The following is a 27,068-nucleotide window of genomic DNA, read 5'->3' as shown; positions in this document are numbered from 1 at the left end:
CGGCCCATCAAGCGCTCACTGACCCTCGGAAGAGCATCTCACCCAGACCCGCTTCCTACCTCTGAAGACCCACTTGGGCAGAGTCTCCGAAATCCCTCCTCATCTGGGAAAGGAACTGATTCATGATGCTGCCTCTTTCTAACCAGTCCTTGACCTGGGCTGGCTGTGTGTTGAACCTAAAAGCTCCTCCTGCATTCTCTTATTTTCCAGTGACTACATATTGAAATCCTAACACTCCCAGCCCACTCTCACCTAATGTGGTGTAAAAGTGAAGATGCTGATGGTGGGGGCAGGTGGGGGACAGCTGGGGAGAGTGTGGAACAGGAGAGACTTCAAATGGTTCCAGTAGTACGCATGGGTGCCCTTTGTCAGATTCCCATGAAGTCATGGTATTTGTTAAAAGCAACTTAATCCCCAGGAGAATTCTAGGATGCTGTGTGCCCATCAGCCAGTCAGTGCTTGTCTTGTCTATTCCTATCAAGTATCAGCTGTGCGTCAAATGGAGCAAGGCAATTAACCCATTAGGGGCTGTACAGCAGGAAAAGGGAAAAGATATTTGAAAATGTCCCCATTAAACTCTACATTATGTGAGAAATGAATATTTTGCAACAGAGTCACTGATATTGTGAGATCATGGGGCGGGACAGGCAATGACCTCGTGGTATTATCACTGATAATCCAGATTCCCAAGCGATGTTCTGGGGACTCGGGTCCGTGTGGGTTTCCTCTGGGTGCTCCGGTTTCCTCCCACAGTCCAAAGATGTGCAGGTTAGGCTTAATTAACTACAGTGTCCAGGGATGGGCAGGCTAGGTGGGTTAGCCATGGGGAGTGCAGTGTTACAGAGGTGGGGGGGGTGGGTCTGGGTGGGATGCTCTTCTGAGGGTCAGTGTGCACGTGATGGGCCGAATGGCCTGCTCCTACACTGTAGGGATTCTACGATTCTACAACCCGCATTGAGCAGAGGAATGTTAGGCCTAACATCTGATGAACGGCTGAGGATCCTGGGATTGGATTCATTAGAGTTTAGAAGGTTGAGGAGAGATCTAATAGAAACTTACACGATAATACATGGCTGAGAAAGGGTGGACGCTGGGAAGTTCTCTCCATTAGGCAGGGAGACTAGGACCCGTGGGCACAGCCATAGAATTAGAGGGGGTCAATTTTGCACAGAAATGAGACATTTGTTCAACCAGAGAGTGGTGGGCCTGTGGAATTCATTGCCACGGAGCGCAGTGGAGGCTGGGACATTAAATGTCTTCAAGGCAGAGATTGATAGATTCTTGATCTCAAAAGAAATTAAGAGATAAGGGGAAAGTGCAGGTGAGTGGAGTTGAAATGCCCATCAGCCATGACTGAATGGCGGAGTGGACTCGATGGGCCAAATGGCCTTACTTCCACTCCAAGATCTTATGATCCTGTGGACCCGGATTTGAATCCCGCCAGGGCAGCTGGTGGAATTTGGATTCAATTTTTTAAAATCTGGGATTAAGAGTCTAATGATGAGCCACAAATTCATTGTCAATTCTTGGAAAAATCCAACTGGGTCACTAATGTCCTTCAGGGAAAGAAATTACCATCCTTCCCTGGTCTGGGCCTACATGTGACTCCAGACCCACAGAAATGTGGTTAATTCTTAACAGCCCTCTGGGGCAATTAGGAATGGGCAATAAATACTGGTCTAGCTTCATCCCATGAATGAATAATAAAGTTATAAGCTTTATTTAACGTACAAAGTGTGTAACATACAGCTACACAAGGCAGTTGTTGTTATGATCCAAGGTGTGTGCAGATGTAAGCTAGTTGCTGGGCGCTAATAGTTTAAACAGGAAAGCATTAAAACCAAGTGTAATTCTCCCACTAACCAGTGTTGTATGCATTAAAATGTTAACGTTTCTTAAATGCTTTGTAAGAATTCTCTGTGGTGCTGTCACGCTGCTGACCTGTCACCAAGTTAATGGGATAACTGAGACAAGCAACGTGATCATCACTGCACTGCATGATCAGAGTAGGATGGTCACAAAAATCTGAACCCAAACTGAGTCAGTGACAGGAACAACTCAACCTGGAAATAGCTCATAATTCACAGTCCCAGATATAGAGGGGGGCTCCCCTGGTCGGGGGGTGGGGAGGGGGCGTAGGATAGTCTCCGATAAGGATCACACACATAGGAGCAAATCACAGAAACCTTACCTTAGAAGCAGCCATTCAGCCACATCATTCCTCTGAGGAGCATCCCCCCTCAACCCACCACCCTACCTCTGCAATTCCCATGGCCAATCCTCCTACCCTGCGCATCCTTGGACCCTATGGGGCAATTTCCCATGGCCAATCCACCTTAATCTGCACATCTTTGGACTGTGGGAGGAAACCGGAGCACCCGGAGGAAACCCACGCAGCCACAGGGAGAATGTGCAAACTCCACACAGACAGTCATCCGAGGCTGGAATCGAACCTGGGACCCTGGTGCTGTGAGGCAGCAGTGCTAACCACTGAGCCATCCATGGTGGCATAATTGAAATTACAGATTGCATCCATTCAGAGACGTGTAACAAACACAGAGAATATTTTAATGGGAAACTTTGTTTTCCATCAGTAAGAGCAGAATAACTCAAATCTAAAAGGTCTAAACAAAATCAAATCCAAAGAACTGGGGCTGCTGGAAATCAGAAACAAAATCAGAAATTGTTGGAAAAATTCAGCAGGTCAGGCAGCATCTGTGAAGAAAAAGTAGAGTTAACATTGTGGCTCCAGTGACTCTTCTCCAGAATTGGGAGTTGTGGGTCACTGGACCCAAAACACTAACAGTGCTTTCTCTCCACAGATTCTGCCTGACCTGCTGAGTTTTCCCAACAATTTTGTTTCAAATCCAAAAGGTGTTGACTTGGTTGAATGCATGCCGGGTAGTTTTTTTGCAACAATATTTCTGAGCTAACAGGAGAACACACCATACCACATCTAGTTAATAATCTGGTGAGGGAACATGGTTCTAACAGTGATCAACATTTCACTGAAAGCATTGCTACATTTGCAAAAGAGAAATGTGACACACTTACTAGGCTTCTGGAAATTCACACAATTAAGTTTAATAGGATGAGACAGAGACTGGTGAAAGTATAACTGGTAAGGTGCTGCATTTTGGGAAAGCAAATCTTAGCAGGACTTACACACTTAATGGTAAGGTCCTAGGGAGTGATGCTGAACAAAGAGACCTTGGAGTGCAGGTTCATAGCTCCTTGAAAGTAGGGTTGCAGGTAAATAGAATATTGAAAAAGGCTTTTGGTATGCTTGCCTTTATTGATCAGAGTATTGAGTACAGGAGTTGGGAGGTCATGTTGCAGCTGTACAGGACGTTGGTTAGGCCACTTTTGGAATATTGCGTGCAATTCCTGTCTCCCTCATATCGGAAAGATGTTGTGAAACTGGAAAGGGTTCAGAAAAGATTTACAAGGATGTTGCCAGGGTTGGAGGATTTCAGTTAGAGGGTGATTCTGAATAAGCTGAGGCTGTTTTCCCTGGACTGTCAGAGGCTGAGGGGTGACCTTACTGAGATTTATAAAATCATGAGGGGCATGGGTAGGGTGAATAGAGAAAGTCTTTTCCCAGGGGTGGGAGAGACCAGAACTAGAGGGCATAGGTTTAGGGCGAGAGGGGAAAGGTATAAAAGGGAACTAAGGGGCAACATTTTCACACAGAGGGGTTATATGTGTATGAAGTGAGCTGCCAGAGGAAGTGGTGGAGGCTGGTACAATTGCAGCATTTAAAAGGCATCTGGATGGGTATATGAATAGGAAGGGTTTAGAGGGATATGGGCCAAGTGCTGGCAAATGGGACTAGATTAGTTTAAGATATCTGGTCGGCATGGACGAGTTGGACCAAAGGGTCTCAGCGACTAATTAAGAGGTAAAACTACTGATGAACGGTTTTTTGAAGAGGTATTTGGCCTGTATATATCTAAGAGGAAAAAGCTCTATTTAACATACAAAATGGCCAAAGTTACCAAGGAGCTGAACAATAACATAAAGCTAAAGGAAAAAGCACACCAAAATATGAGAAATAACACAGATCCAGACAATTATAAAGTACAGTATAGAAAATAAAAATGATGGAAGTTGCAGAACAGAGGCTTGATGAGAGTGTTAAAAAAGCATCAAGATTAAGGCAAGATATTTTACATTTATAATGTTTTAAAGGTGACGGAGACTCTTTAATAACAATAATATCACAATGTAGTGGTACTGGAAATTAAAATAAGCAAACGGCAAACGTTTTGAATAACTACTTTGTGTTGAGTAAATTCACTGTGGAGCTGGGATAATTTCCATGACATTCCAGGAAAATTAATAATGTACCAACTGGAACTTACTAAAGTCAACATGAATGAAAAGATGGTATTTGGACAAACACTGGCACTAGAGGAAAACAAGGGCACCAGCGAGTGATGCTTTCCACACCATCTCTAAACGGAGGTCAGTGAGGACATTGCAAAAGTTTTGTTTTTCCAAAGCTCTCTTGAATTCAGGAGTGGTTCCTTCAGATTGGAAAATTTCAAATGTTATTTTTTTTCCAATTGCATTATTTAAAAAGGTGAGAGAGTAAAACTCTGAGATTTTGGATTTGTTAGTCCAACAGCTGTTTTGGGGAAATTACTGGAATCTATAATAACGCACATGCTTTAAGCATATAGAGCATGTCAGAAAAGTTTGAACTAATTTGAAACAACCAACATTGCTCCTTAAAGGGCAGGCTGTATTTGAAAAAACTGATTTGACATTTTGAGGAAATAACTACAGTAGTAGAGAGGAATGTTGTTTATGAGCGTGGTTTTCAGGAAGCGCATAATAACCTTCCACATAAGAGACTATTAACTAAAGTTAAAACTCATTAAATTGAAGACTGTTTCTTGATCTGGTTAGGGCAGTGGTTAGGCATTAGAAGCTGGATAGTAGGAATGGGTGTGTACTCAACTTAGAAGGTAGTTACAAGGAACCTAGAGATTGCCACTATTCCCTGTGTTTATTAATGACTTATGTTACATTACAAAGCAAGTTTATCCAAGGTTATTGATGAACACAAGGGCTGGTGAGGTAGTAATTACTGTGGACAGATTAAATGAATGATTGTGGCAGACACATTTCAACACAAGTAAACAGAATCTCAGAGTCATCGAGATGTACAGCACAGAAACAGACCCTTTCATCCAACTCCTCCATCCAATCAGCTGTCTGAAATTAATCTAATTCCATTTGACAGCATTTGGCCCAGGTTCCTTTAAAGTGTTCTTATTCATATACCCATCCAGATGCCTTTTAAATGTTGCAATTGTACCAGCCTTCACCACTTCCTCTGGCAGCTCATTCCATACACACACTACCCTCTGCGTGAAAAGGTTGCCCCTAAGGACTCTTTTAAATCTTTCCCCTCTCATCCTAAACCTATGCCCACTGGTTTTGGACTTCACCACCCCAGGGAAAAGGCCTCATCTATTCACTTTTTCCATGCCCCTCATAATTTATAAATCTCTATAAGGCCATCCCTCAGCCTCCGATGCTTCAGGGGTAAACAGCCCCAGCCTGTTCAGCCTCTCCCTGTAGCTCAAACCCTCCAACCCTGGCAACATCCTTGTAAATCTTTTCTGAACCCTTCCAAATTTCATAACATATGAAGCTATAGCAGGGAGACCAGAACTGCATGCAGTATTCCAATAGTGGCCTAACTAATGTCCTGTACAGCTGCAACATAACCTCCCAACTCCTACACTCAATGCTCTGATAAACAAAGGAAAGCATATAAAATGCCTTCTTCACTATACTATCTACGTGTGACTCCATTTTCAGGGAACTATGAATCTGCACTCTAAGGTCTCTTTGTTCAGCAACACACCCTAGGACCTTACTATTAAGTGTATCAGTCCTGCCCTGATTTGCCTTTCCAAAATGCAGCACCTCGCATTTGTCTAAATTAAACTCCATTTACCACTCCTCAGCCCATTGGCCCATCTGATCAAGATCCCATTGTAATCTGAGGTAACCTTATTCATTGCCCACTAAACTTCCAATTTTAGTGTCATCTGCAAACTTACTAACTCTACCTCCTACGTTCACATCCAAATCATTTATATGAATTACGAAAAGCAGTGGACCCAGCACGGATCCTTGTGGCACACCACTGGTCACAGGGGTCCAGTCTGAAATGGTCTCGTCATCTGTTATAGATTAGGAAAGAATTGATCAGAGCATTTTTTTTTAAACATCGCAGTCATCGGAAAAGTGAAAACTTAAAGAGATTTGGAAGGGTATCATTGAAAAATAGCAATCATGTACAAAACAAATCAAAAATGCTAATGAAATATTTGGAGCAGATTACAGCAGATGCTGCAAAATGTACTGAAAAAAATAAATGCTGGAGATCACAGCAGGTCAGGCAGCATCTACGGAGAGAGAGCATGCTAACATTTTGAGTCCAGATGACTCTTCTTCATAGCAGGTGTATGAGCCTGTGTAAGTGATGGTATCAAACATAAAGGGAGTAAATATACCTGGGAATAGTATCTGGAATATTGTGGACAATTCGAAACTCTGCTTCTTAGAAACATTCTACTGGACTTGGAAGCACAACAGTGTCGATTCGTCATAATGTTACCAGGGTTCCCAGGGTTAAATTATAAAGTGAGGATATATATAAGCTCGAATTGTTTTCCTTGGAATATTGAAGGTTAAAGAGTGAATGAGGTTTCTAGGATTTTTGAAAGGACTCAATAATACAGATGAGGAGAAAATAATTCTACCTCTTTTTTTCATTCTTCTATCATCGCTAGCAAGGCCAATACCTGTTTCTCATCACGAATTATCTTTCAATCGAATGTCTTGCTTAGCAAATGAAAAATGAGTGTTACCGTTAGCAGTGTAGATCTGCAGTCATGTGGGAAAGGCTGAAGTATTCCTTCACTAACGCAGCTAAGTGAATGAGGTGAAAAGTTAACTATGGTCACCTATACTCAGACAAAAATGGAATTTTCAGCAATTTCTATTTTTGTCTCTGATTTACAGCATCTGCAGTTCTTTTGGGTTACACCATTACTCAGACTAGATTTGTAAATCATTTGTATTCATTGATTTCAAACTCCACTAGCTGCCATGGTTGAACATTTGCTTCTGAAGGATTAGCTTGGGCCCTGTAGGGGTCAGCAATGTAGTAACCTTACCTCTATACCCCCCAATCACCTTGTCCCAGCTGGTATGGAGACCTCATAAAATCAGAGCCAAGTAATCAGGTTAAGAAGGAATTCGGAAATAGACCATCATACAAGGGGTGATAGAAATGTGGATGCAGAAAATAGGAGGTACTAACAAAAGTATTTTGCATCAGAGTGTCCTGTAGAAAAGGATATGGAAGATTGAGAATGTGAGGAAATAAATAGCAACATCTTGAATAATGTCCATATTAAAGAGGAGGAGGTGCTGGATGTCTTAAAATCCCCAGGATCTGATCAGGTGTACCCTAAAACTCTGCGGGAAGCTAGGGAAGTGATTGCTGGGCCCCTTGCTGAGACATTTGTATCATTGATAGTCACAGGTGAGGTGCTGGAAGACTGGATGTTGGCTAACGTGGTGCCACTATTTAAGAAAGGTGGTAAGGACAAGCCAGGGAACTATAGACCAGTGAGCCTGACATCAGTGGTGGGCATGTTATTGGAGGGAAATCTGAATGACAGGATTTATATATATTTGGAAAGGCAAGGACTGATTAGGGATCGTCAACATGTCTCACAAAATTGATTGAGTTTTTTGAAGAAGTGAAGAAGTAATGAAGAGGATTGATGAGGGCAGAGTGGTGAACATGATCTATATAGACTTCAGTACGGTGTTCGACAAGGTTAGACTGGTTAGCAAAGTTAGGTCACACAGAATAGAGGGAGAACTAGCCATTTGGATACAGAACTGGCTTGAAGGTAGATGATGGAGGGTGCTGTGGAGCCCTGTGACCCCTGTGACCCCTGAGACCCCTGTGACCCCTGTGACCAGTGGAGTGCCACAAGGATTGATGCTGGGTCCACTACTTTTCATAATTTATATAAATGATCTGGATGTGAGCATAAGAGATATAGTTACTAAGTTTGCAGATGACACCAAAATTGGAGATGTAGTGGGCAATGAATAAGGTTACCTCAGAGTACAATGGGATTTTGATCAGATGGGCCAATGGGCTGAGGAATGGCAGATGGAGCTTAATTTAGATAAATGTGAGGTGCTGCGTTTTGGGAAAGCAAATCTTAGAAGGACTTATACACTTAATGGTAAGGTCCTAGGGAGTGTTGCTGAATAAAGAGACCTTGGAGTGGAGGTTCATTGTTCCTTGAAAGTGGAGACACAAGTAGATAGGATAGTGAAGAAGGCATTTGGTATAATTGCCTTTATTGGTCAGAGTATTGAGTACAGGAGTTGGGGGGTCATGTTGCAGCTGTATAGAATATTGGTTAGGCCACTGTTGGAATATTTTGTGCAATTCTGATCTCCTTGCTAAAGGAAGAATGTTCTGAAACTTGAAAGGGTTCAGAAAAGATTTACAAGGATGTTGCCAGGATTGGAAGATTTGAGCTACAGGGAGAGGCTGAACAGGCTGGGGCTGTTTTCCCTGGAGCATCGGAGGCTGAGGGGTGACCTTATAGAGGTTTATAAAATCATGACAGGCATGGATAGGGTAAATAGACAAAGTTTTTTTCTCTGGAGTGGGGGAGTCCAGAACGAGAGGCCATAGGTTTAAGATAGAGGGGAAAGATATAAAATGGACCTAAGGGGTAACTTTTTCACACAGAGGGTGGTACGTGTATGGAATGAGCTGCCAGAGGAAGTGGTGGAGGCTGGTACAATTACAGCATTTAAAAGGCATCTGGCTGGGTATATGAATAGGAAGGGTTTGGAGGGATATGGGCTGGGTGCTGGCAGGGGGGACTAAATCAGTTTAGGATATCTGGATGAGTTGGACCAAAGGGTCTGTTTCCGTGCTGCATAGTTCTATGACCCTATGACTCTAACAGATACCAGCTCAATTAGTCATTTAAAATCTGGGATTGGTCGATTTTTATTAACCAAGATTATGAAAGTGATAAGGAGCTAAAATTGATGCAAGTGGCATTGTGAAACAGATGAGCTCTGATCTTAGTGAATTAGGTTTGAGGGGCTGAACAGTGAGGTCTATTTTACTGTGTTCCCTTTGTAGAATTACAACAGAACATTTAACAAATAAACGACTCTGGTTGTGAGAAGAATTTTCTCAGGCAACAAGGAGTATTCAAGTTTCCCTGTCAATTTACCATCTGAAGATGTCCACAGAATCGATTGTATTGCAGAGTGACAGAAAACTGCAATCAAACGAGAGCGAAAACAGGGCCCGAGTTCACAAAAGATAGCACATTGTCTAAAAATAGCAAGTTTTACATTAGTCGGACCTCCTATTTCAAAAGTGTTTTCTCAAAATGGGAAGGATCCAAGAAAAATATGCATCAAATTCAAATCAGCAAAAAGGCCAGCTTCAGTTTCAAGAACTGGAAGAGAAATTGCTTTTCAAAAATCAAAGTGGAAATAAATCTTCTTTGGATGAGTTACAAGGAATCTTGGGGCATCAGGCTTTTGCAAGCTTCAAGTGAAAGTATGTTCGCCAGCAAGACAGGCAGACGCCACACCACTCCAGGATTTGCAAATGAGGTGCCTTGCTTGTGGTACAGTAGGGGCAGAGTTACGTTAATTGCATCTGGGTATCTCATTGTTAATGACCTACTGGAGATCCTGCAGACCAAAATGCAACAGAAAAACCGAAAGAATCACTGGAAATCAACAACACGGCACGGTGGCTCAGTGGTAAGCACTGCTGCCTCACAGCACCAGGGTCCCAGGTTCGATTCCTGTGTGGGTTTCCTCTGGGTGCTCCAGTTTCCTCCAACAGTTGAAAGATGTGCAGGTCAGGTGAATTGGCCATGCTAAATTGCCCGTAGTGTTAGGTGCATTAGTCAGGGGGATTGGGTCTGGGTGGGTTACTCTTCAGAAGGTCAGTGTGGACTTGTTGGGCTGAAGGGCCTGTTTCCATACTGTAAATAATGTAATCTGATCTAGAAACAGCAGATCTGGCAGCGTCGATGGAACTCATTCTGATGAAGGGTCACTGAACCTGACCAATTAACTCTGATTTCTCTCCATAGATGCTACCAGACCTGCTGAGTTTTTCCAGCAATGCATGTTTTTGTTTCTAATTACCACATAACCTGGATTGTCAGTTCTCTGTAAATCTTTAATGTGATGTTTTGAGGGTGAGGGTTGGGTAAAAGAATGGGTTGTGATGATACTGTGGCTTTAAGAGGTGTATTTTGTTTGTTTTTTGTGAAGAAAGGTTGAGAGAGAAGTAGTGAGCAATCTGCTCAGAGTCACCAGAGTACACAGCTTGTGAGGACTTTTTTTTTACAATTGGAACAATAGAAGCAGCCTGAATGGGTGGGTTCAAGCTCCCACAGAAGCAGGATTTTTAATTTTAGTTTTTCAATTGTAGTTTTGGAGTATTGAAGCTAGATGTAGAAGCTGCAAAGAACAATGCAACATAGGAACAGACCCTTCGGCCCCCCAAGCCTGTGATGACCCATTTTGCCCTTCCATAGTAAAACTGTCTTCACTTACAGGATCCGAATCCCTCTATCCCCTTCCTCTTCACGTATCTGTCCAGGTGTTTCTTGAAAGCTGCTGTTGTAAGTGCTTCCACCACCCGCTCTGGCAGCACGTTCCAGGCACTCACTACCCTCTGAGTGAAAAACCTGCCTCGCACATCTCTTTTAAACATCCCCCTTCACACTGTAAACCCGTGCCCCCTAGTAATTGACCCCTCAACCCTGGGAAATAGCCTCATACTTTTCACTCTATCCAGGTCATTCACAATCTTATAACCTTCTATCAGGTCACTCCCTCAACCTCCTGCGTTCCAGTGATAACAACCCCAGCATATCCAACCTCACTTCATAGCTAAGATCCCCCATACCAGGTAACATCCTGATAACCCTTTGCTGTGCCCTCTCCAAAGTATCCATATCCTTCTGGTAGTGTGGTGGCCAGAACTGTACGCAATATTCCAATTGTGGCCGAACTGAAGTTATAAAATCATAGAGATGTACAGCATGGAAATAGACCCTTCGGTCCAACCCGTCCATGCCGACCAGATATCTCAACCCAATCTAGTCCCACCTGCCCATATCCCTCCAAACCCTTCCTATTCATAACTATCCAAATGCCTCTTAAATGTTGTAATTGTACCAGCCTCCACCACAGCCTCTGGCAGCTCATTCCATATACGTACCACCCTCTGTGTGAAAACATTGACCCTTAGGTCTCTTTTATATCTTTCCCCTCTGGCCCTAAACCTATGCTCTCTAGTTCTGGACTCCACAGGGAAAAGACTTTGCCTATTTACGCTATCCATGCCCCTCATGATTTTATAAACCTCTATAAGGTCACCCCTCAGCCTCCAATGCTCCAGGGAAAACAGCCTCAGCCTGTTCAGCCTCTCCCTGTAGCTCAAACCCTCCAACCCTGGCAGCAGCATAACTTGTCTATCCTTATACTCAAAGCCCCTTCCAATGAAAGCAAGTATGCCAAAGACTTCTTTAACTACCTTATCTACCTGCACTGCCACCTTCAGTGATCTGTGGACCGGCAGTACATCTCTCCCTGCTACTCTCTCTCTCAAACAGATGTTCTTTCCTCCTGGACTGTGGGACAATCTATTTTACTGAATTTGCCTTTGCCAAGGGTGTGTTTATGAGATGTTACTATATTGGAACAGGTCCTGTTTATTGGAACAAATAAGTAGTTAAGTAATCTATTATTCTGTTAAGTTTTCCAATGAATTATTCCAATTTCTTCTTTCTTTTGTTTTATTTTAACTATAGTGTATAAATAATGTGTGTTTTGCTTCAAACCTGGCAGTTTGAATTGCATCCTGGCACTTACCCTTAAAATAAGAAAAAGTTAAGGTCTGGGCTATCTCCTTAATATGTTTTGGGGGGGGTGGGGGGTGGGGGAGGTTGGTCTGGTCCATATCAGGATAAAGAAACTGAATCCTGGAAAAGTGGGTAGTTAATACTTTAAATCACAGGCACATGCAGAAATCCTAGAGTGAGACGGGGAAGTGATGACCTAGTGGAATTATTGCTGGAACGCTAATCCAGCATCCCAGGTAACATTCCAGGGACTGTGTCCAAATCTTGCCATGGCAGATGGTGGAATTTGGATTCAATAACTGTCTGGTATTGAACATTTAACAAAAACATTGTCAAAAATAAAAACCCATCTGGGGTTCACTAATGACCTTTAGGGAAGGGAACTGCCAACCTTACCTGGTCGTGGCCTATATGTGACTCCAGACCCACAGCAACGTGGTTGATCCTTAACTGCCCTCTGGGCAATTAGGGATGGGCAATAAATGCTGGCCTGGCCAGTGACTCCCTCATCCCATGAATGATCAAAACAAAACAAGACTCCTTCCAGCTCCTGCCTCTCAAGTGACTGTGTATGTATGTGCCTTTTTACAGATGACAGCAGCAGTAGCAGTGTGAGCAGTGGTCAGCCCCTTCCTGAGGGATCGCAGTCAGACTTTGCAAGTGAAGATACCCCTGGAAAGCAGCTGGGTAAGTAGCCACAGGAAACTTGACAGCTCCTTTTCTGGGACAGGGACCTGGCTCCTAATGAAGACCAGGCTGAGTTACTTGCTGGCACGTGAAGCTGATTTGGATTCTGGACGGTCTCAATCTCATTCCCTTTCCGAGCTGTAGGGTCAAAGACTGTAGCAGCAAAGTGTTCCCTGTCATGGAAATGCCTCCCAACACTCCCCTGCTGTTAGGAGTGGCAGTGGGTGAAGGATCTAATTCCCCGTAGCATATTTAACGTATTTGATGGAGCAGAGGTCAGAGGGATTTACTCTCTCACATAACCCAAGGCGCCCTGACCTGAGAAGGGAAAATGAGACACAGGAGCATGGCATTCCTTCATCGAGGTGACTTCTCTTGCTGAGGGTCCGATCTAGTTCTGGATATTGGTTTGCTCACTGAGCTGGAAGGTTTATCTTCAGATGTTTCATCACCATACTAGGTAACATCTTCAGTAAGCCTCCAAATTAAGCATTGGTGGTGTAGCCTGCTTTCTATTTATATATTTGAGCTTCCTTGGGTTGGTGATGTCATTTCCTGCTGTGACATCATTTCCTATGATGATATCATTTCCTGTTCTTTTTCTCAGGGGTGGTAAGTTGGATCCAAGTCAATTTGTTTGTCGATAGAGGTCCAGTTGGAATGCCATGCTTCTAGGAATTCTCGTATGTGTCTCTGGCTGTTTGAACAGGAAATGACATCACCACAGGAAACGACATCACCACCCCAAGGGAACTCAAACATGTAAATAGAAAGCAGGTTACACCACCCAGTACTTCATTTGGAGGCTCACTGAAGATGTTACCTAGTATGGTGACAAAATGTCTGAAAACAAATCTTCCAGCTCAGCGAGCAAACCTACATCCAGAACCTCAACCTGAGCTACAAATCTTCTCAAAACTCAGTCCAATTCAGTGTTCGCCTTATGTGCAAGTCGTTCTGCAATAATGTGACAGTTATGTTTCACCATAACCTCACTCTGTAGAAGGTCATTATATCCGTTCAATATGTTCGCGTTATCCAAACAACACCCACAATCCATCAATCACATTATAGCCAATTCATGCTGATGTTATAGCAGAACAACCTGTGCACAATAACAATTTTTATGACTGGGTTTACTTACTGTCGGTGATGATAGCACTCGGTAAGTTCCTCACTTTTCTACGAGAACCCCGGGATGTGTTATGCATCCTCTTAGTGTCCAACTTCAGAATCAGCTCTCCTCTGCTATCTCAGACTAGGGGGATATCGTCCTGTACTGACCCGCAGGCATCTTCTCATTCACATCAGGGTACCGGGGGTGCCCTGCTGGCTACATGGGGGTTTAAGTCAGAGCTGAGGATATCAGTGATCCAGGAGCACATTCAGAGTATGGGACTGGTACTGGCCACGTCCCATAACATCTCCCAGAAACTCCAGAGGGAGCGTTCTGATAGGTATAGAATAGAATCCCTACAGTGCGGGCCACTCACCCTGTTGACTCCATACCAACCCTCCAAAGAGCAGCCCGCCCAGACCCAGCCCCCTGCCCTATCTTCATAACTCCACGTTTCCCATGGCTAACCCACCTTGCCTGCAGGTCACTGGACACTTTAACACCAATCCACCCTGACCCGCACATCTTTGGACTGTGGGAGGAAACTGGAGCGCCCGAAGGAAACCCACACAGACACGGGGAGAATGTGAAAATTCCACACAGCCAGTCACCCGAGGCTGGAATCGAACCCAGCTCCCTGGTGCTGTGAGGCAACAGTGCTAACCACTCAGTCACCAATTATTTCAAATAAACCTGACTTGAGAGACCACAGAGCAAGAAGAGACATGAGCCTAGGTCTCCTGGTCTAGAGGCAGGGACATTACCACTGCACCACCCGCATCCCTAGCTACTCTGATAACTTTACCACACCCACTGAGGGCAGCCCATTGAGTACTTGAAGCATTTGGTCTGTGGGATGGCACGGTAGCTCAGGGGTTAGCACTGCTGCCTCACAGCACCAGGGTCCCAGGTTCGATTCTGGCCTCGGGTGACTGACTGTGGAGTTTGCACATTCTCCCCGTGTCTGTGCGGGTTTTCTCCGGGTGCTCTGGTTTCCTCCCACAGTCCAAAGATGTGTGGGACCGGGCTAAACTGTTCAGGAATATGTAGGTTAGATGTATTAGTCAGGAGGAAATGTAGTGTAAAAGGGCGGGTTACTGTCAGTGTGGACTTTTGTGGGGCTGAAGGGCCTGTTTCCACACCGTAGGGATTCTATGATTCTACACAACGATCCAAGCGAAGCTCAGTGTCTTAACATCTCTTCCTCCAAACCCCGATCCCACTCCCCCTCTCCTCCCCTCAGTGAAGCCTCGGTTTACACAGCCCAGTAAGATGAGGCAGCGGCTGATAGCGCGGCCTGTTGGCAGCTCAGTCCGGCTGAAGTGCACGGCGAGCGGGAACCCCCGGCCCAACATCGTGTGGTGGAAGGACGACCAGCAGCTGTCGGAGAACAAGAGGAACAGGTGGACCCTGAGCCTGAGGAACCTCAAACCCGAGAGCAGCGGGAAGTACACGTGCCACGTCTTCAACCCGGCCGGAGAGATCAACGCCACCTACAAACTCGACGTGGTTGGTGAGTCTCGGAAAGGCGTGCGGGGGTGGTGCAGGGGTACGGGACTTTCATTTGTGTAGCACCTCTCCCAACCTCAGGGCAGCTCTCACCTACTGGCATACCTTTGAAGTGAAGTCAATGTTGTAATGAAGGAAACGAGGTAGTCAGTGGAGAGGAGCTGGTGCCCTAGTGGTCCTATTGCTTCATTATTAATCCAGAGGCTCCAGGTATTGTTCTGGGGACACAGGTTCGAATCCTACCATGGCAGATGATGGAATGTGATTTTAATAATAATCTGACATTTAAAGTCTATTATTGACGGCAAAACCACTGTTTACAAAAAAATAGGGATAAACCTATCCAGTTCATAAATATCCTTTAGGGAAGGAATCTGCCATCCTCACCTGGTCTGACCTCCATGTGACTCCAGACCCACAGCAAAGAGGTTGACTCCTAACTGCCCTCTGGGTGATTAAGGATGGCTAATAAATGCTGGCCTAGCCAGAGATGCCCTCATCCAGTGAATCATTAAACAAAAACTTCTCACAAGCTGTAATGACTGGGTCAAGGGTCTCTGTGCTGCAGCTGTAGTGTCCCTGTGTCTGGGCCAGGAGGCCTGCGTTTAAGTCCTATTTGCCTCAGATGCGTATTGCAGCACAGATTGGGGGAAAATGTCTATAGTGACTGGATAACCTGACTGTTCACTGAGGGGTGAATATTAACTCCCTCACATTTGAAACAAAAACAGAAATTGCTGGAAAAACTCAGCAGAATGCCATCTCTCCATAGATGCTGCCAGATCTGCTGAGTTTCTTCAGCAATTCCTGTTTGTCTTTCTGATTTCCAGCATAGAACATAGAACAATACAGCACAGAACAGGCCCTTCGGCCCTCGATGTTGCGCTGACCTGTGAACTATTCTCAGCTCATCCTCCTCCACTAACCCACCATCATCCATGTGCTTATCCAAGGATTGTTTAAATCTCCCGAATGTGGCTGAGTTGACTACATTAGCAGGCAGGGCATTCCACACCCTTACCACGCTCTGCATAAAGAACCTGCCTATCACCCCTCAATTTGTAGCTATGCCCCCCTCGTACATGCTGACATCATCACCTAGGAAAAAGACTTTCACTGTCTACCCTATCCAATCCTCTGATCATCTTGTATGTCTCTATCAAATCCCCCCTTAGCCTTCTTCTTTCCAATGAGAACAGACCCAAGTCTCTCAGCCTTTCCTCATAAGACCTTCCCTCCAGACCAGGCAACATCCTGGTAAATTTCCTCTGCACCTTTTCCAATGCTTCCACATCCTTCCCGAAATATGGTGACCCGAACTCTCCACAACATTCCAAGTGTGACCGCATTAGCATTTTGTATAGTTGCAGCAAGATATTGCGGCTCGGGAACTCAATCCCTCCACCATTAAAACCTAACACACCATATGCCTTCTTAACAGCACTATCCACCTGGGCGGCAACTTTCAGGAATCTATGTACATGGATTCCAAGATCCTTCTGCACATCCACACGACCAAGAATCTTTCCATTGACCCAGTATTCTGCCTTCCTGTTATTCTTACCAAAGTGTATCACCTCACATTTAGCTGCATTGAACTCCATTTGCCACCTCTCAGCCCAATTCTGCAGTTTATCCAAGTCCCCCTGCAACCTGTAACATTCTTCCACACTGTCCACTACTCCACCGACTTTAGTGTCATCTGCAAACTTACTAACCCATCCACCTATGCCTGCGTCTAAGTCATTTATAATAATGACAAACAGCAATGGTCCCAAAACAGATCCTTGTGGCACACCACTAGTAACTGGACTCCAGGCTGAATATTTTCCATCAACCACCACTCACTGCCTTCTTTCAGAAAGCCAGTTTCTAATCCAAACTGCTAAATCACCCTCAATTCCATACCTCTGCATTTTTTCCAACAGCCTACCATGTAGAACCTTATCAAAGGCTTTACTGAAGTCCATGTATACCACGTCAACTGCCCTACCCTCATCTACATGCTTGGTCACCTCAGTTCTTTATTCTTTTTATGTTGTTTGGTGTCCCTTCCTATTTGAAACCGGACCATGGAATCTTATATCATTGCCCAAGAGGCTAAGCACTGCCTGATCATCTCATCTTGAAGCTAGCATCTCTGACAGTGCAGCACTCCCTCAGTTTTACATTAGTACCATCAGCCTGGATTGTGTACTCGAGTCTATATCACAGTGTTTGAACTGCGGCCTTCTGTCGCAGAGATAAGTGTGCAGAGTCAGTGCAGTTTAGAGATCTCTGGGTTTAGGAGAGAGTTATCTGAGTGTCCTTGCCATTGGAGGGAGAGATTCACCGAAATTTGTGTCAAAAAAGTGGATAAGAGTCATAGAATCATGCAGCATGGAAACTGATCAAGTCTCCTAAACTGAATTAGTCCCATTTGCCTGCATTTGACCCATATTCCTCTAAACCTTTCCATTTGTGTTCCTATCCAAATGCCTTTTAAATATTGTAATTGTTCCTGCACCCATCACTTCCTCTGGCAGCTCATTCAATACATGAACTACCCTCTGTGTGACAAAGTTTCCCCTTGGGTTCCATTTAAATCTTTCTCACCAATGCCCTCTAGTTTTGGATTCCCATACCCTTGGCTATTCAACTTATCTGTGCCCCTCATGAGTTTATAAACCTCTGTAAGGATGATTTTGGATTGCAGAAAGAGGCAGAGTTATAATGGAGGGAGCCATGGGAACAGTTTTATGGACTGGAACATGGATTTTAAAATTTAACGTATTGGGTGAACGGGAATGAAAATACAGAGCATTCAAGGGGTGCCATGACAACACATACAACTGAGTGACTTGACAAGACAAAAAGGGTCAATCAAGTCAGAGAGACACACACACACACACACACACACACACACACACACACACACACACACACACACACACACACACACACACACACACACACACACACACCTCTGATCATGGGGGGACAGCTGTCATGTCCATCCAAGTGACCAGTCCATGAGTGAGCACTGGCAGAGATGGAGCCTCCCTCTCAGTGAGAGTGGGAGAAGAACCCAAACCAAAGTGGGGTATTTAAAAGTAACATTTCAGAACTTTAAGCCTGTGATGCGAATCAGTGCACAAACACTGCAATCTTGTCTCAAATTCCTCCTCTGCCACTTTATAACTCTGTTAAAACTGCATGGAGCACGAGAGGGAAGGGGATTACAGCCCAGCCCATTCACATGGTCAACCCCCACCCAGATGTGTGTCACTGTGGAGAAGGAGGCCATTCAGTCCTGTGCCTGTACTAGCTCGTTAAATAAACATCCGTTACCTCGCACCAATCTCTTGACATTTCCCCGAACCTTTGCAGATTATTTTTATCCAAATAATCATCCAATGTTTCCTTGAATGCTTTACTTCAACTTGTCCTCACTGTTCCAGTGACTGCACACTTACCTCCCCACACACACACACACACACACACACACACACACAGACACACAGACACACACTCTCACACACACACAGACACACACACACACACAGACACACACACACACACACACACACTCACACTCACACACACTCACACACACTCACACATAGACACACAAACACTTGCACACATAGGCAGGTACGGACATGCACAGATCCATATATACACACATTCACATTATATATATAGACACACACACACACACACACACACACACACACACACACACGGACACACAGACAGATACACACAGATACACACACAGACACACACATGGACACACAGACACATGCAAACAGATACACAGACACACACACAGACACAAACAGACACATACACATGGACACACAGACACACATATTGACACATGGACACACTCACACAGACACATAGACATAGACACACACACTCTCTGAAACGTACGCTATTGCCTCGGAAATTAAGGCAATGAGAAACAAAAATCTCGGGGCCGCAAATGGGGAAATCATGTTCTAGAAAGGTTTCTCATTCCATTCATTGGCTTTTGACCTTTATTTGGTTTTGTTTTGTCACAGAGAGGACAAGATCCAAGCCTGTTTTAACCGGCACTCATCCAGTGAACACCACCGTCGAGTATGGAGGTACGACGTCCTTCCAGTGTAAGGTGCGCAGCGATGTGAAGCCTGTGGTCCAGTGGCTAAGACGCGTGGAGTATGGGACTGAGAGCAAGTACAATTCTACCATCGAGGTCGGGGGTCAGAGGTTTGTGGTCCTGCCGGCCGGCGATGTCTGGTTTCGCCCAGATGGTTCTTACCTCAACAAGTTGCTAATAGCACGGGCGACAGAAGACCACTCTGGCATGTACATCTGCCTGGGGGCCAACACCATGGGCTACAGTTTCCGCAGTGCCTACCTCACTGTGCTCCCAGGTGGGTCAGCCATCTTGATTTGAGTTAAGGAATCAACTTGGAATGACTCAGGAACATTGAGATTGAACAGGCTGGGGTCTGCCCTGTTCTATGTAACTCCTAACCCTCATCATTAACAATGAATTTGAATATCCTTTTGTCATTTGTACTCCCGTACAGGAGTACTGTGAACATTTGTTTTTGCAATGGCTGTCTTTTAATGGCTTCATCTTAGATACAAGTACCTTGGTACAAATCTTACAGAGTGAAAAAAATTGTTGTTATACAAAAAAGGATTAAAAGGAAAGCAGTAGCATTACTTACAGTGTCCAAGAATGACTAAGGAATGAGGTAGTTATAACATTATGAGAAGGATTTACATTACAATCCAGTTAAGTCCCAAAATGACCCATTCTAGAGTAACAATTCTTTGTGATACCCATTTAAATCCCTCTCCGAATTAAGTTTCCATTGTCTTCCTGAAGCCATAGAGTCATACAGCACAGAAACAGACCCTTCAGCCCATCTCATCCAAGCAACTAGTCCCACTTACCTGCATTTGACCCGTATCCTTCCTAACCTTTCCTCTCTGTGCACCTGTCCAATGTCTTTTAAAAGTTGTAATTGGACCCACCTGTACCTCGAACATAACTTTTATGTTAGAGTTTCCTGTTGTTTACATTGGGACAACAAAAGAATATAAGAACTAGCAGCAGGAGCAGACCATTTGGCCCCTCGAACCTGCTCCCCCATTCAATAAGATCATGACTGACCTTTTAGTGGCCTCATCTCCACTTACCTGCCCCCTCACTATGACCCTTAACTCCATTACTGATCAAAACTCGATCTATCTTTACCTTAAAAACATTCAGTGAGGTAACCCCAACTACTTCCCTAGGCAGGGAAGCCCATAGATTCACAACCCTTCGGGTGAGGAAGTTCCTCCTCAGCTCAGTCTGAAATCTGCTGCCCTGGAAGTGAATAAGCTTAGACCACTCTCAGAGATGGCAGTTTGATGAAATCCTTGCAGTCCGTACAAAATGGTTTTGGACAGACTCAAGCCAGGCAGCAGCTCAAGACTTAGCTGGGCACACGTGCAGGAGTCAATATTGCTCCCATTTCAGCATTTGTTGATATTAAGTTGGAAAATTCAATCCAAGAGGCTTTGGGGATGGTGGGTGTGACAATCACGATTATCAGTTTCAAAAGTACAGGTTGTTCTGCTACAATGTGGTAGCTGTGTTCCTGTGCGACCCCGCGCTGTGGAAATCGCGAGACAAAATCGCACTATAGAAAATCGCAATAGAAAAACACACTATAGAAAATTGTGCTATAGAAAATCATGCTATAGAAAATCACAACAGAAAATTGCACTATAGAAAATCGCACGATTGAAAATCGTGCTATAGAAAATCACGATAGAAAAACACGCTATAGAAAATTGCATAATGGAAAACCCCTATAGAAAATTGCACAATGGAAAATCACATTATAGAAAGTTGCACTATGGAAAATCACTATAGAAAATTGCACAATGGAAAATCACATTATAGAAAATTGCACTATGGAAAACCACTATAGAAAATTGCACTGTGGAAAATTGCACTATCACAAACCACTATTAAAAATCGCGATAGAAAATTGCGCTATGGAAAACCTCACTGTAGAAGATTGCTAATAGAAAATTGCGATACCCATTCAGTAGAAAGTTCACATTATCCAAACAATGTCCACAGTTCATCAATCGCATTATAGCAGAATCACCTGTCCAGACGTATTACTGGGGCAGATCATTCACTTGAACTGGGAGTGTTTGGCAGGAGGAATGTCCGCTCTGTGCACAAACATGCTCTGAGAGGATTTGTGAACAGCGCAGGCCAGCACCATTCCACGGTGATAGCTGGCAGCTGAAATGGGATGAATTTGGCCAAGACTGTGGGAGGTTGAGTGAACATTGAGAGACCAATGAGACTCATAGTTTGGAAACACTGTGGTAACTGCTTTCTTTTCTTTTCTGTTGCATGTTATTTCTGGACCGTCGCGTGCAGACCCCAAGATCGAGAAGACAACCACCTCTTCGCGTGCGGCCAGTGGCTTACCGTGGCCAGTGATCATCGGAATCCCAGCAGGCGCCATCTTTATCTCCGGCATGATCCTGCTCTGGTTTTGCCAGGCTCGGAGGCACGGCCCTGTGCCACCTCCACACCGGCACCAGAGGGACTGCATGGTCCTGGACAAAGACTGTGTGCCCATCAGCAGCCCAGAGTTCACCGTGGCCTCCCAGCCCCACCTGCTGGTCCAAGCTCCTGGCATGGTGCCCGCTGTTACCCCCAAAATGTACCCCAAGATCTACACGGACTACCACACCCACACCCACGCACACACAGAGGGTAAAATCCACCAGCATCAGCACTTCCACTACCAGTGTTAGCTGTGAAGGTCTGGATCTGGCAAGGGTGAGGGGGCACCATGCCAACTGGTGACACTCTCATGGAAGAACTCCAAGTGCAAAATGAGATGTTGGCTCCCGAACTCATTGCCCGTGAGGTATTTTTCTGTCTGAAATGTGAACCCACAGCCCCGCTTTGAGAAGTCTGTTTTGGTGACCTCAAGCGACAGCTCCCTTGAGCGTCCAGCTCCTACAGAACACCTCCTTGGCTTCAGTGGGGGTAGGACAAGGACTGGAATCAGCCGTAGTCTGAAGGACCCAACTGCCAAGAGAGAGGTGGCTGCTGCCAACGCCTGAACTAAACTATCTCCAAGAGATTCTGCCTTTGTTTGATCTGTTTATCTTGTTTCTCTGTGTTACTAATCTCTCTAAAGTGATGGGCTACCTGTCCACTCCTTATTTTCTGCACAGTTCAGTTTTTATTTGTTTAAAGTGAGGTGTCCAGAAATGTCTAAGGCGGATAATGGGGCAGGTTTGGCTTTCTGACATTTCCCAGCCAGGTGTTTGTCTCTCGATTGGTTAGGATCCCTTTGCTTTGAACGCATTGAGGTTTATTGATGAGCCATCATGATCAGCAAAGCAACAAAAGTGTATTTGACTCATCCTTCCCTCCCAGGCCTTGCCATCCTCTGCTTTAGACTTGACTAGAGTAACAGCATGAAGACACTGGACCCTAATATTTAATGATCACCCAGTGCATGGGAGGTGATGGCCAAGTAGTATTATTGCAAGACTATTAATCCAGAAAGCTCAGCTAATATTCTGGGGACCTGGGCTCAAATCCCATCATGGTGGAATTTGAATTCTAATGAAAACTCTGGATTGAAGGGTTAAGTGATAAACATTGTTGATTTGTGGAAAAACCCATCTGGTTCACTAACATTTTTTTAGGGAAGGGAATCTGCCATCCTGACCTGGCCTGGCCTACATGTGACTCCAGACCCTCAGCAATGTGGCTGACTTCCAATTAGGGATGGCGACTGAGATGAATTAAAGAAAGTGATGCCTCTTCCCCATGTTTTAGTGAAGCCACATTTCTTGACAATCTCTAGTCTCAATCAGGAACGCAAATTTATAACAAACTAAAGCAATTGTTCTTCTCTTCTGGACTGTTGGTTCCTGCTCCAGTTCCAGATAAAGAAATTGGGGTCAGCAATTGGGGTTACATAGAACAGTACAGCACAGAACAGGCCCTTCAGCCCATGATGTTGTGCCGACCACTGATCCTCATGAATGCACCCTCAAATTTCTGTGACCATATGCATGTCCAGCAGTCTCTTAAATGTCCCCAATGACCTTACTTCCACAACTCATCTCCCCTTCGTCCAATCCATCCTTTTTCAGGCAAATATCTGGACACCTCTGCACTGAGGTATGCAAGTGCGTGACTGTATATCTGCTCAGCAGTATGAGGTAAAAAGACAGCAAAAAATATGTACAAAGGATATAATTGGATGATATTTTCTCATCAAAATATTTATGAGAAGTCAAATAATTTTATTAATAAAAAAGGAAAAGCCTTGTATCTATGTTGAAACGTTGCTTGATGGGACAATGCGGGGTCCTTCAGTTTAGCTGTCTCAGACTTGCACAGGGATGATACACAGGTGAGTTTAAGGAAATGTTTTTTGTGAACTTTTCAAATCAATTCAAGCAAGAAGTAGTGAGACAGTGTGGGCACCAATCCTCAGAATCCTCACCATCTCCATCCTCTGAGTTCCTCATCTCGTCAGGTGACCTCAAGAGTCGGAATCTTGGCGTTTGAAGTTCAGTTCCTCAGCCCCCCCCAACGAGACAAGATTTATCTCTAGGTGTTTCACACTCACTTCCACAGCACCGGTTCAGTGTGGTTCAGCCACAATTACAGTGGGGCTGCTGTGCAGTGATTGAGATGAAAGAATCCCTTTAACTTTCCCCCTCCCACCTCACCCTCGTGTGACCGGGGAATGACAATCTCATGGAAGGTGACAGACCTCTAGCTTGCTCTCCCTGCCATGTGAAAATGTTCTCCTAGCTCTCTGTGTGTACCGACACTGATAGAACTATGTATTGAGCTGAATTAGTTTTATTGTCACTTGTGCTCAAATGTTGCTGCTTATGGCCCTGTTTTAGGTACAAGATACCGAGGTACAGATTCTGAAGTACTTGGTACACAATTGAAAGAACAATCAATAAAACCGTACCAGCACCAAACTTCACTATGTGGGCAGAAACACACCTACTCACAGAATCCCGGCAGTGTGGGAGCAGGCCATTCCGCCCATTGAGTCCACACCAATCCCACCCAGTCCTTGTAACCCTGCATCTCCCATGGCTGACCTGTATAACTGAGGGAGGAAACCCACGCAGGCACGGGGAGAGTGTGCAAACTCCACACACACACACAATCACCCGAGGCTGGAATCGAACCCGGGTCCCCGGCGCTGTGAGGCAGCAGGGCTTACCACTGAGCCACTGTTTGTAGTCAAGCTTCCTCTGCGACTTTCTAAATCAGATCTGGGAGAGCGCTCCAACCCATGTACACACGTCCCTCTGTTGTATCTATGGAGGATTGTGATACGTCCACCATTAAATCCTATTGACTATTCCAGAGGAAGTGGTGGATGTGGGTATAATTACAATATTTAAAAGACACTTGGATTAGTAGATGAATAGGAAACATTTGGAGGGATATGGGTCTAGTGTAGGCAGGTGGGACTAGTTTAGTTTAGGATTATGGTCAGCATGGATGGGTTGGACCGAAGGGTCTGTTTCTGTGCTGGATGACTGTATGATCCACTGAATTTGCAATTGCACTAGAACTAATGGAGACATTGGAAACACAACAAAGCAGTGATTTTCACGTTTCCATACTAGCACAATAAACTTTGATATTGATATCGCATCTTTCATATCAATGGAATGTCCCAATGCACCATCCAGCCAATGAAGTGTTTGAAGTTATAGCCATCGTGTAAAACAGGAGCACGCTCACATAAACCTCAGTGAGGTACTCAGCAAACAGCCTGAGCCTGCGGCAAGGCTGGCTGAAGGTGAGGGACTGAGCAGAAAATGTGTTGCTGGAAAAGCGCAGCAGGTCAGGCAGCATCCAAGGAACAGGAAATTCGACGTTTCGGGCATAAGCCCTTCATCAGGAATGAGGAAAGTGTGTCCAGCAGACTAAGATAAAAGGTAGGGAGGAGGGAGTTCGGGGAGGGGCGATGGAGATGTAATAGGTGGAAGGAGGTCAAGGTGAGGGTGATAGGCCGGAGTGGGGTGGGGACAGAGAGGTCGGGAAGAAGATTGCAGGTTAGGAAGGTGGTGCTGAGTTCTAGGGATTCGACTGAGACAAGGTGGGGGGAGGGGAAATGAGGAAACTGGAGAAATCTGAGTTCATCCCTTGTGGTTGGAGGGTTCCCAGGCGGAAGATGAGGCGCTCTTCCTCCAGCCGTCGTGTTGTTATGGTCTGGCGATGGAGGAGTCCAAGGACCTGCATGTCCTCGGTGGAGTAGGAGGGAGAGTTGAAGTGTTGAGCCACGGGGTGGTTGGGCTGGTTGGTCCGGGCGTCCCAGAAGGTGAGGGACATCAGGAAAAATCTCCACTTTCTCTCCAAAGTGGAGCTGTTGGGTTCGTTACAAAGACCTGAGTGAGTGGACAGGACCTCAAATAACATCTGATCCTGTGGGCGGCACCACTGACACTGCAGCACTCCCTCAATACCGAACAGTCAACCTTCATCAGGTCCACAATCTTCAGGCTCAGAGATAAGAGAAAGTGGACACTCCAGTCTCAAAATAGTTTGCAGGTGCAGAACCAATGAAGAGAAACTCAAGTTAAAATGGGAAAAAATAAGGCCGGCTTTACTCAGTAATAAAAGTGGTCACTTGTAATTCAGTGACAAAAAAAGCCTTTCCTCAGCCACTCCGTGTGGAATTAAACCAAGTGGGCAGCATCCGGGGTCCACATTTTATATCCCAATCTGTGTGGGGTTAACTGTTCTCATCCTGAGCACAGATGAGAAATGAGGTGTGAAGAACTCAGACAGAAATTTCCACTCCGAGTTTCCATTCATTTACCAGGCGTGAAACATGGCACTTTGAAATCAGGCAGGGAAGAAAAACAACACCAACTTCCTATCCTCTGGAAAGAATGTTTAATTTGGGACCAAGGTAAAGGAGTTCACAGCAAAGACGCAATTTGAGTCAGTTGGTGTTGGATTATTGTTGGAAGGTTTGTCCAGCAATATTTCAGTGTCGAGACATGCTGACACATCTTATCAAAGAACATGTTCTGCATGTTTACGGAATGTGGATTTCAAATACAGGACCAGCCCGAGGGAGACAGCAGAATTCAGAGAAATGCAGGGACTGCACTGATAGACACACACTGCAGGAACTGAACTGATGGACGCACACTGCAGGAACTGAACTGACAGATACACACTGTAGGAACTGAACTGATAAGACACATACTGCAAGAACTGCACAGATAGACACGCACTGCAGGAACTGCACCGTTGTAGACACAATGCAGGAACAGCACTGATCGACACACACTGCAGGAACTACACTCATAGACACACACTGCAGGAACTGCACTGACGGACACACACTGCAGGAACTGCACTTATAGACACACACTGCAGGAACTGTACTGACAGACACACACTGCAGGAGCTGTACTGACAGACACACACTGCAGGAACTGCACTTATAGACACACACTGCAGGAACTGTACTGACAGACACACACTGCAGGAACTGCACTGACAGACACACACTGCAGGGACTGCACTGACAGACACACACAGCAGGGACTGCACTGACAGACACACACTGCAGGAACTGCACTGACAGACACACACTGCAGGGACTGCACTGACAGACACACACTGCAGGAACTGCACTGACAGACACACACTGCAGGAACTGCACTGACAGACACACACTGCTGGAACTGCACTGATAGAC

General features: G+C 45.0%; 1 protein-coding gene across 4 annotated transcripts in view; it reads left to right on the top strand.

The window, feature by feature from the left end:
• The window catches only part of LOC132823131 (fibroblast growth factor receptor-like 1), a 163,533-nt gene extending 139,907 nt beyond the window's left edge, over positions 1 to 23,626 (top strand). For 3 of the 4 annotated variants that reach the window (XM_060836676.1, XM_060836677.1, XM_060836678.1), the window contains 4 exons: positions 12,567 to 12,662; positions 15,023 to 15,292; positions 19,338 to 19,691; positions 21,719 to 23,626. In XM_060836676.1, coding sequence (XP_060692659.1) covers positions 12,567 to 12,662; positions 15,023 to 15,292; positions 19,338 to 19,691; positions 21,719 to 22,101 — 1,103 coding nt within the window. In that variant the 3' untranslated portion in view covers positions 22,102 to 23,626. The remainder of the gene's footprint in view (positions 1 to 12,566; positions 12,663 to 15,022; positions 15,293 to 19,337; positions 19,692 to 21,718) is intronic. The other variant, XM_060836679.1, reaches the window with a different exon arrangement.
• Positions 23,627 to 27,068: the final 3,442 nt, after the last annotated feature.

Source organism: Hemiscyllium ocellatum, chromosome 16 (genome assembly GCF_020745735.1).
Source record: "Hemiscyllium ocellatum isolate sHemOce1 chromosome 16, sHemOce1.pat.X.cur, whole genome shotgun sequence".
NCBI lineage: Eukaryota > Metazoa > Chordata > Chondrichthyes > Orectolobiformes > Hemiscylliidae > Hemiscyllium > Hemiscyllium ocellatum.
The sequence above is the reverse complement of the archived record's forward strand: the minus strand, read 5'-3'. Positions and strand labels throughout refer to the sequence as shown.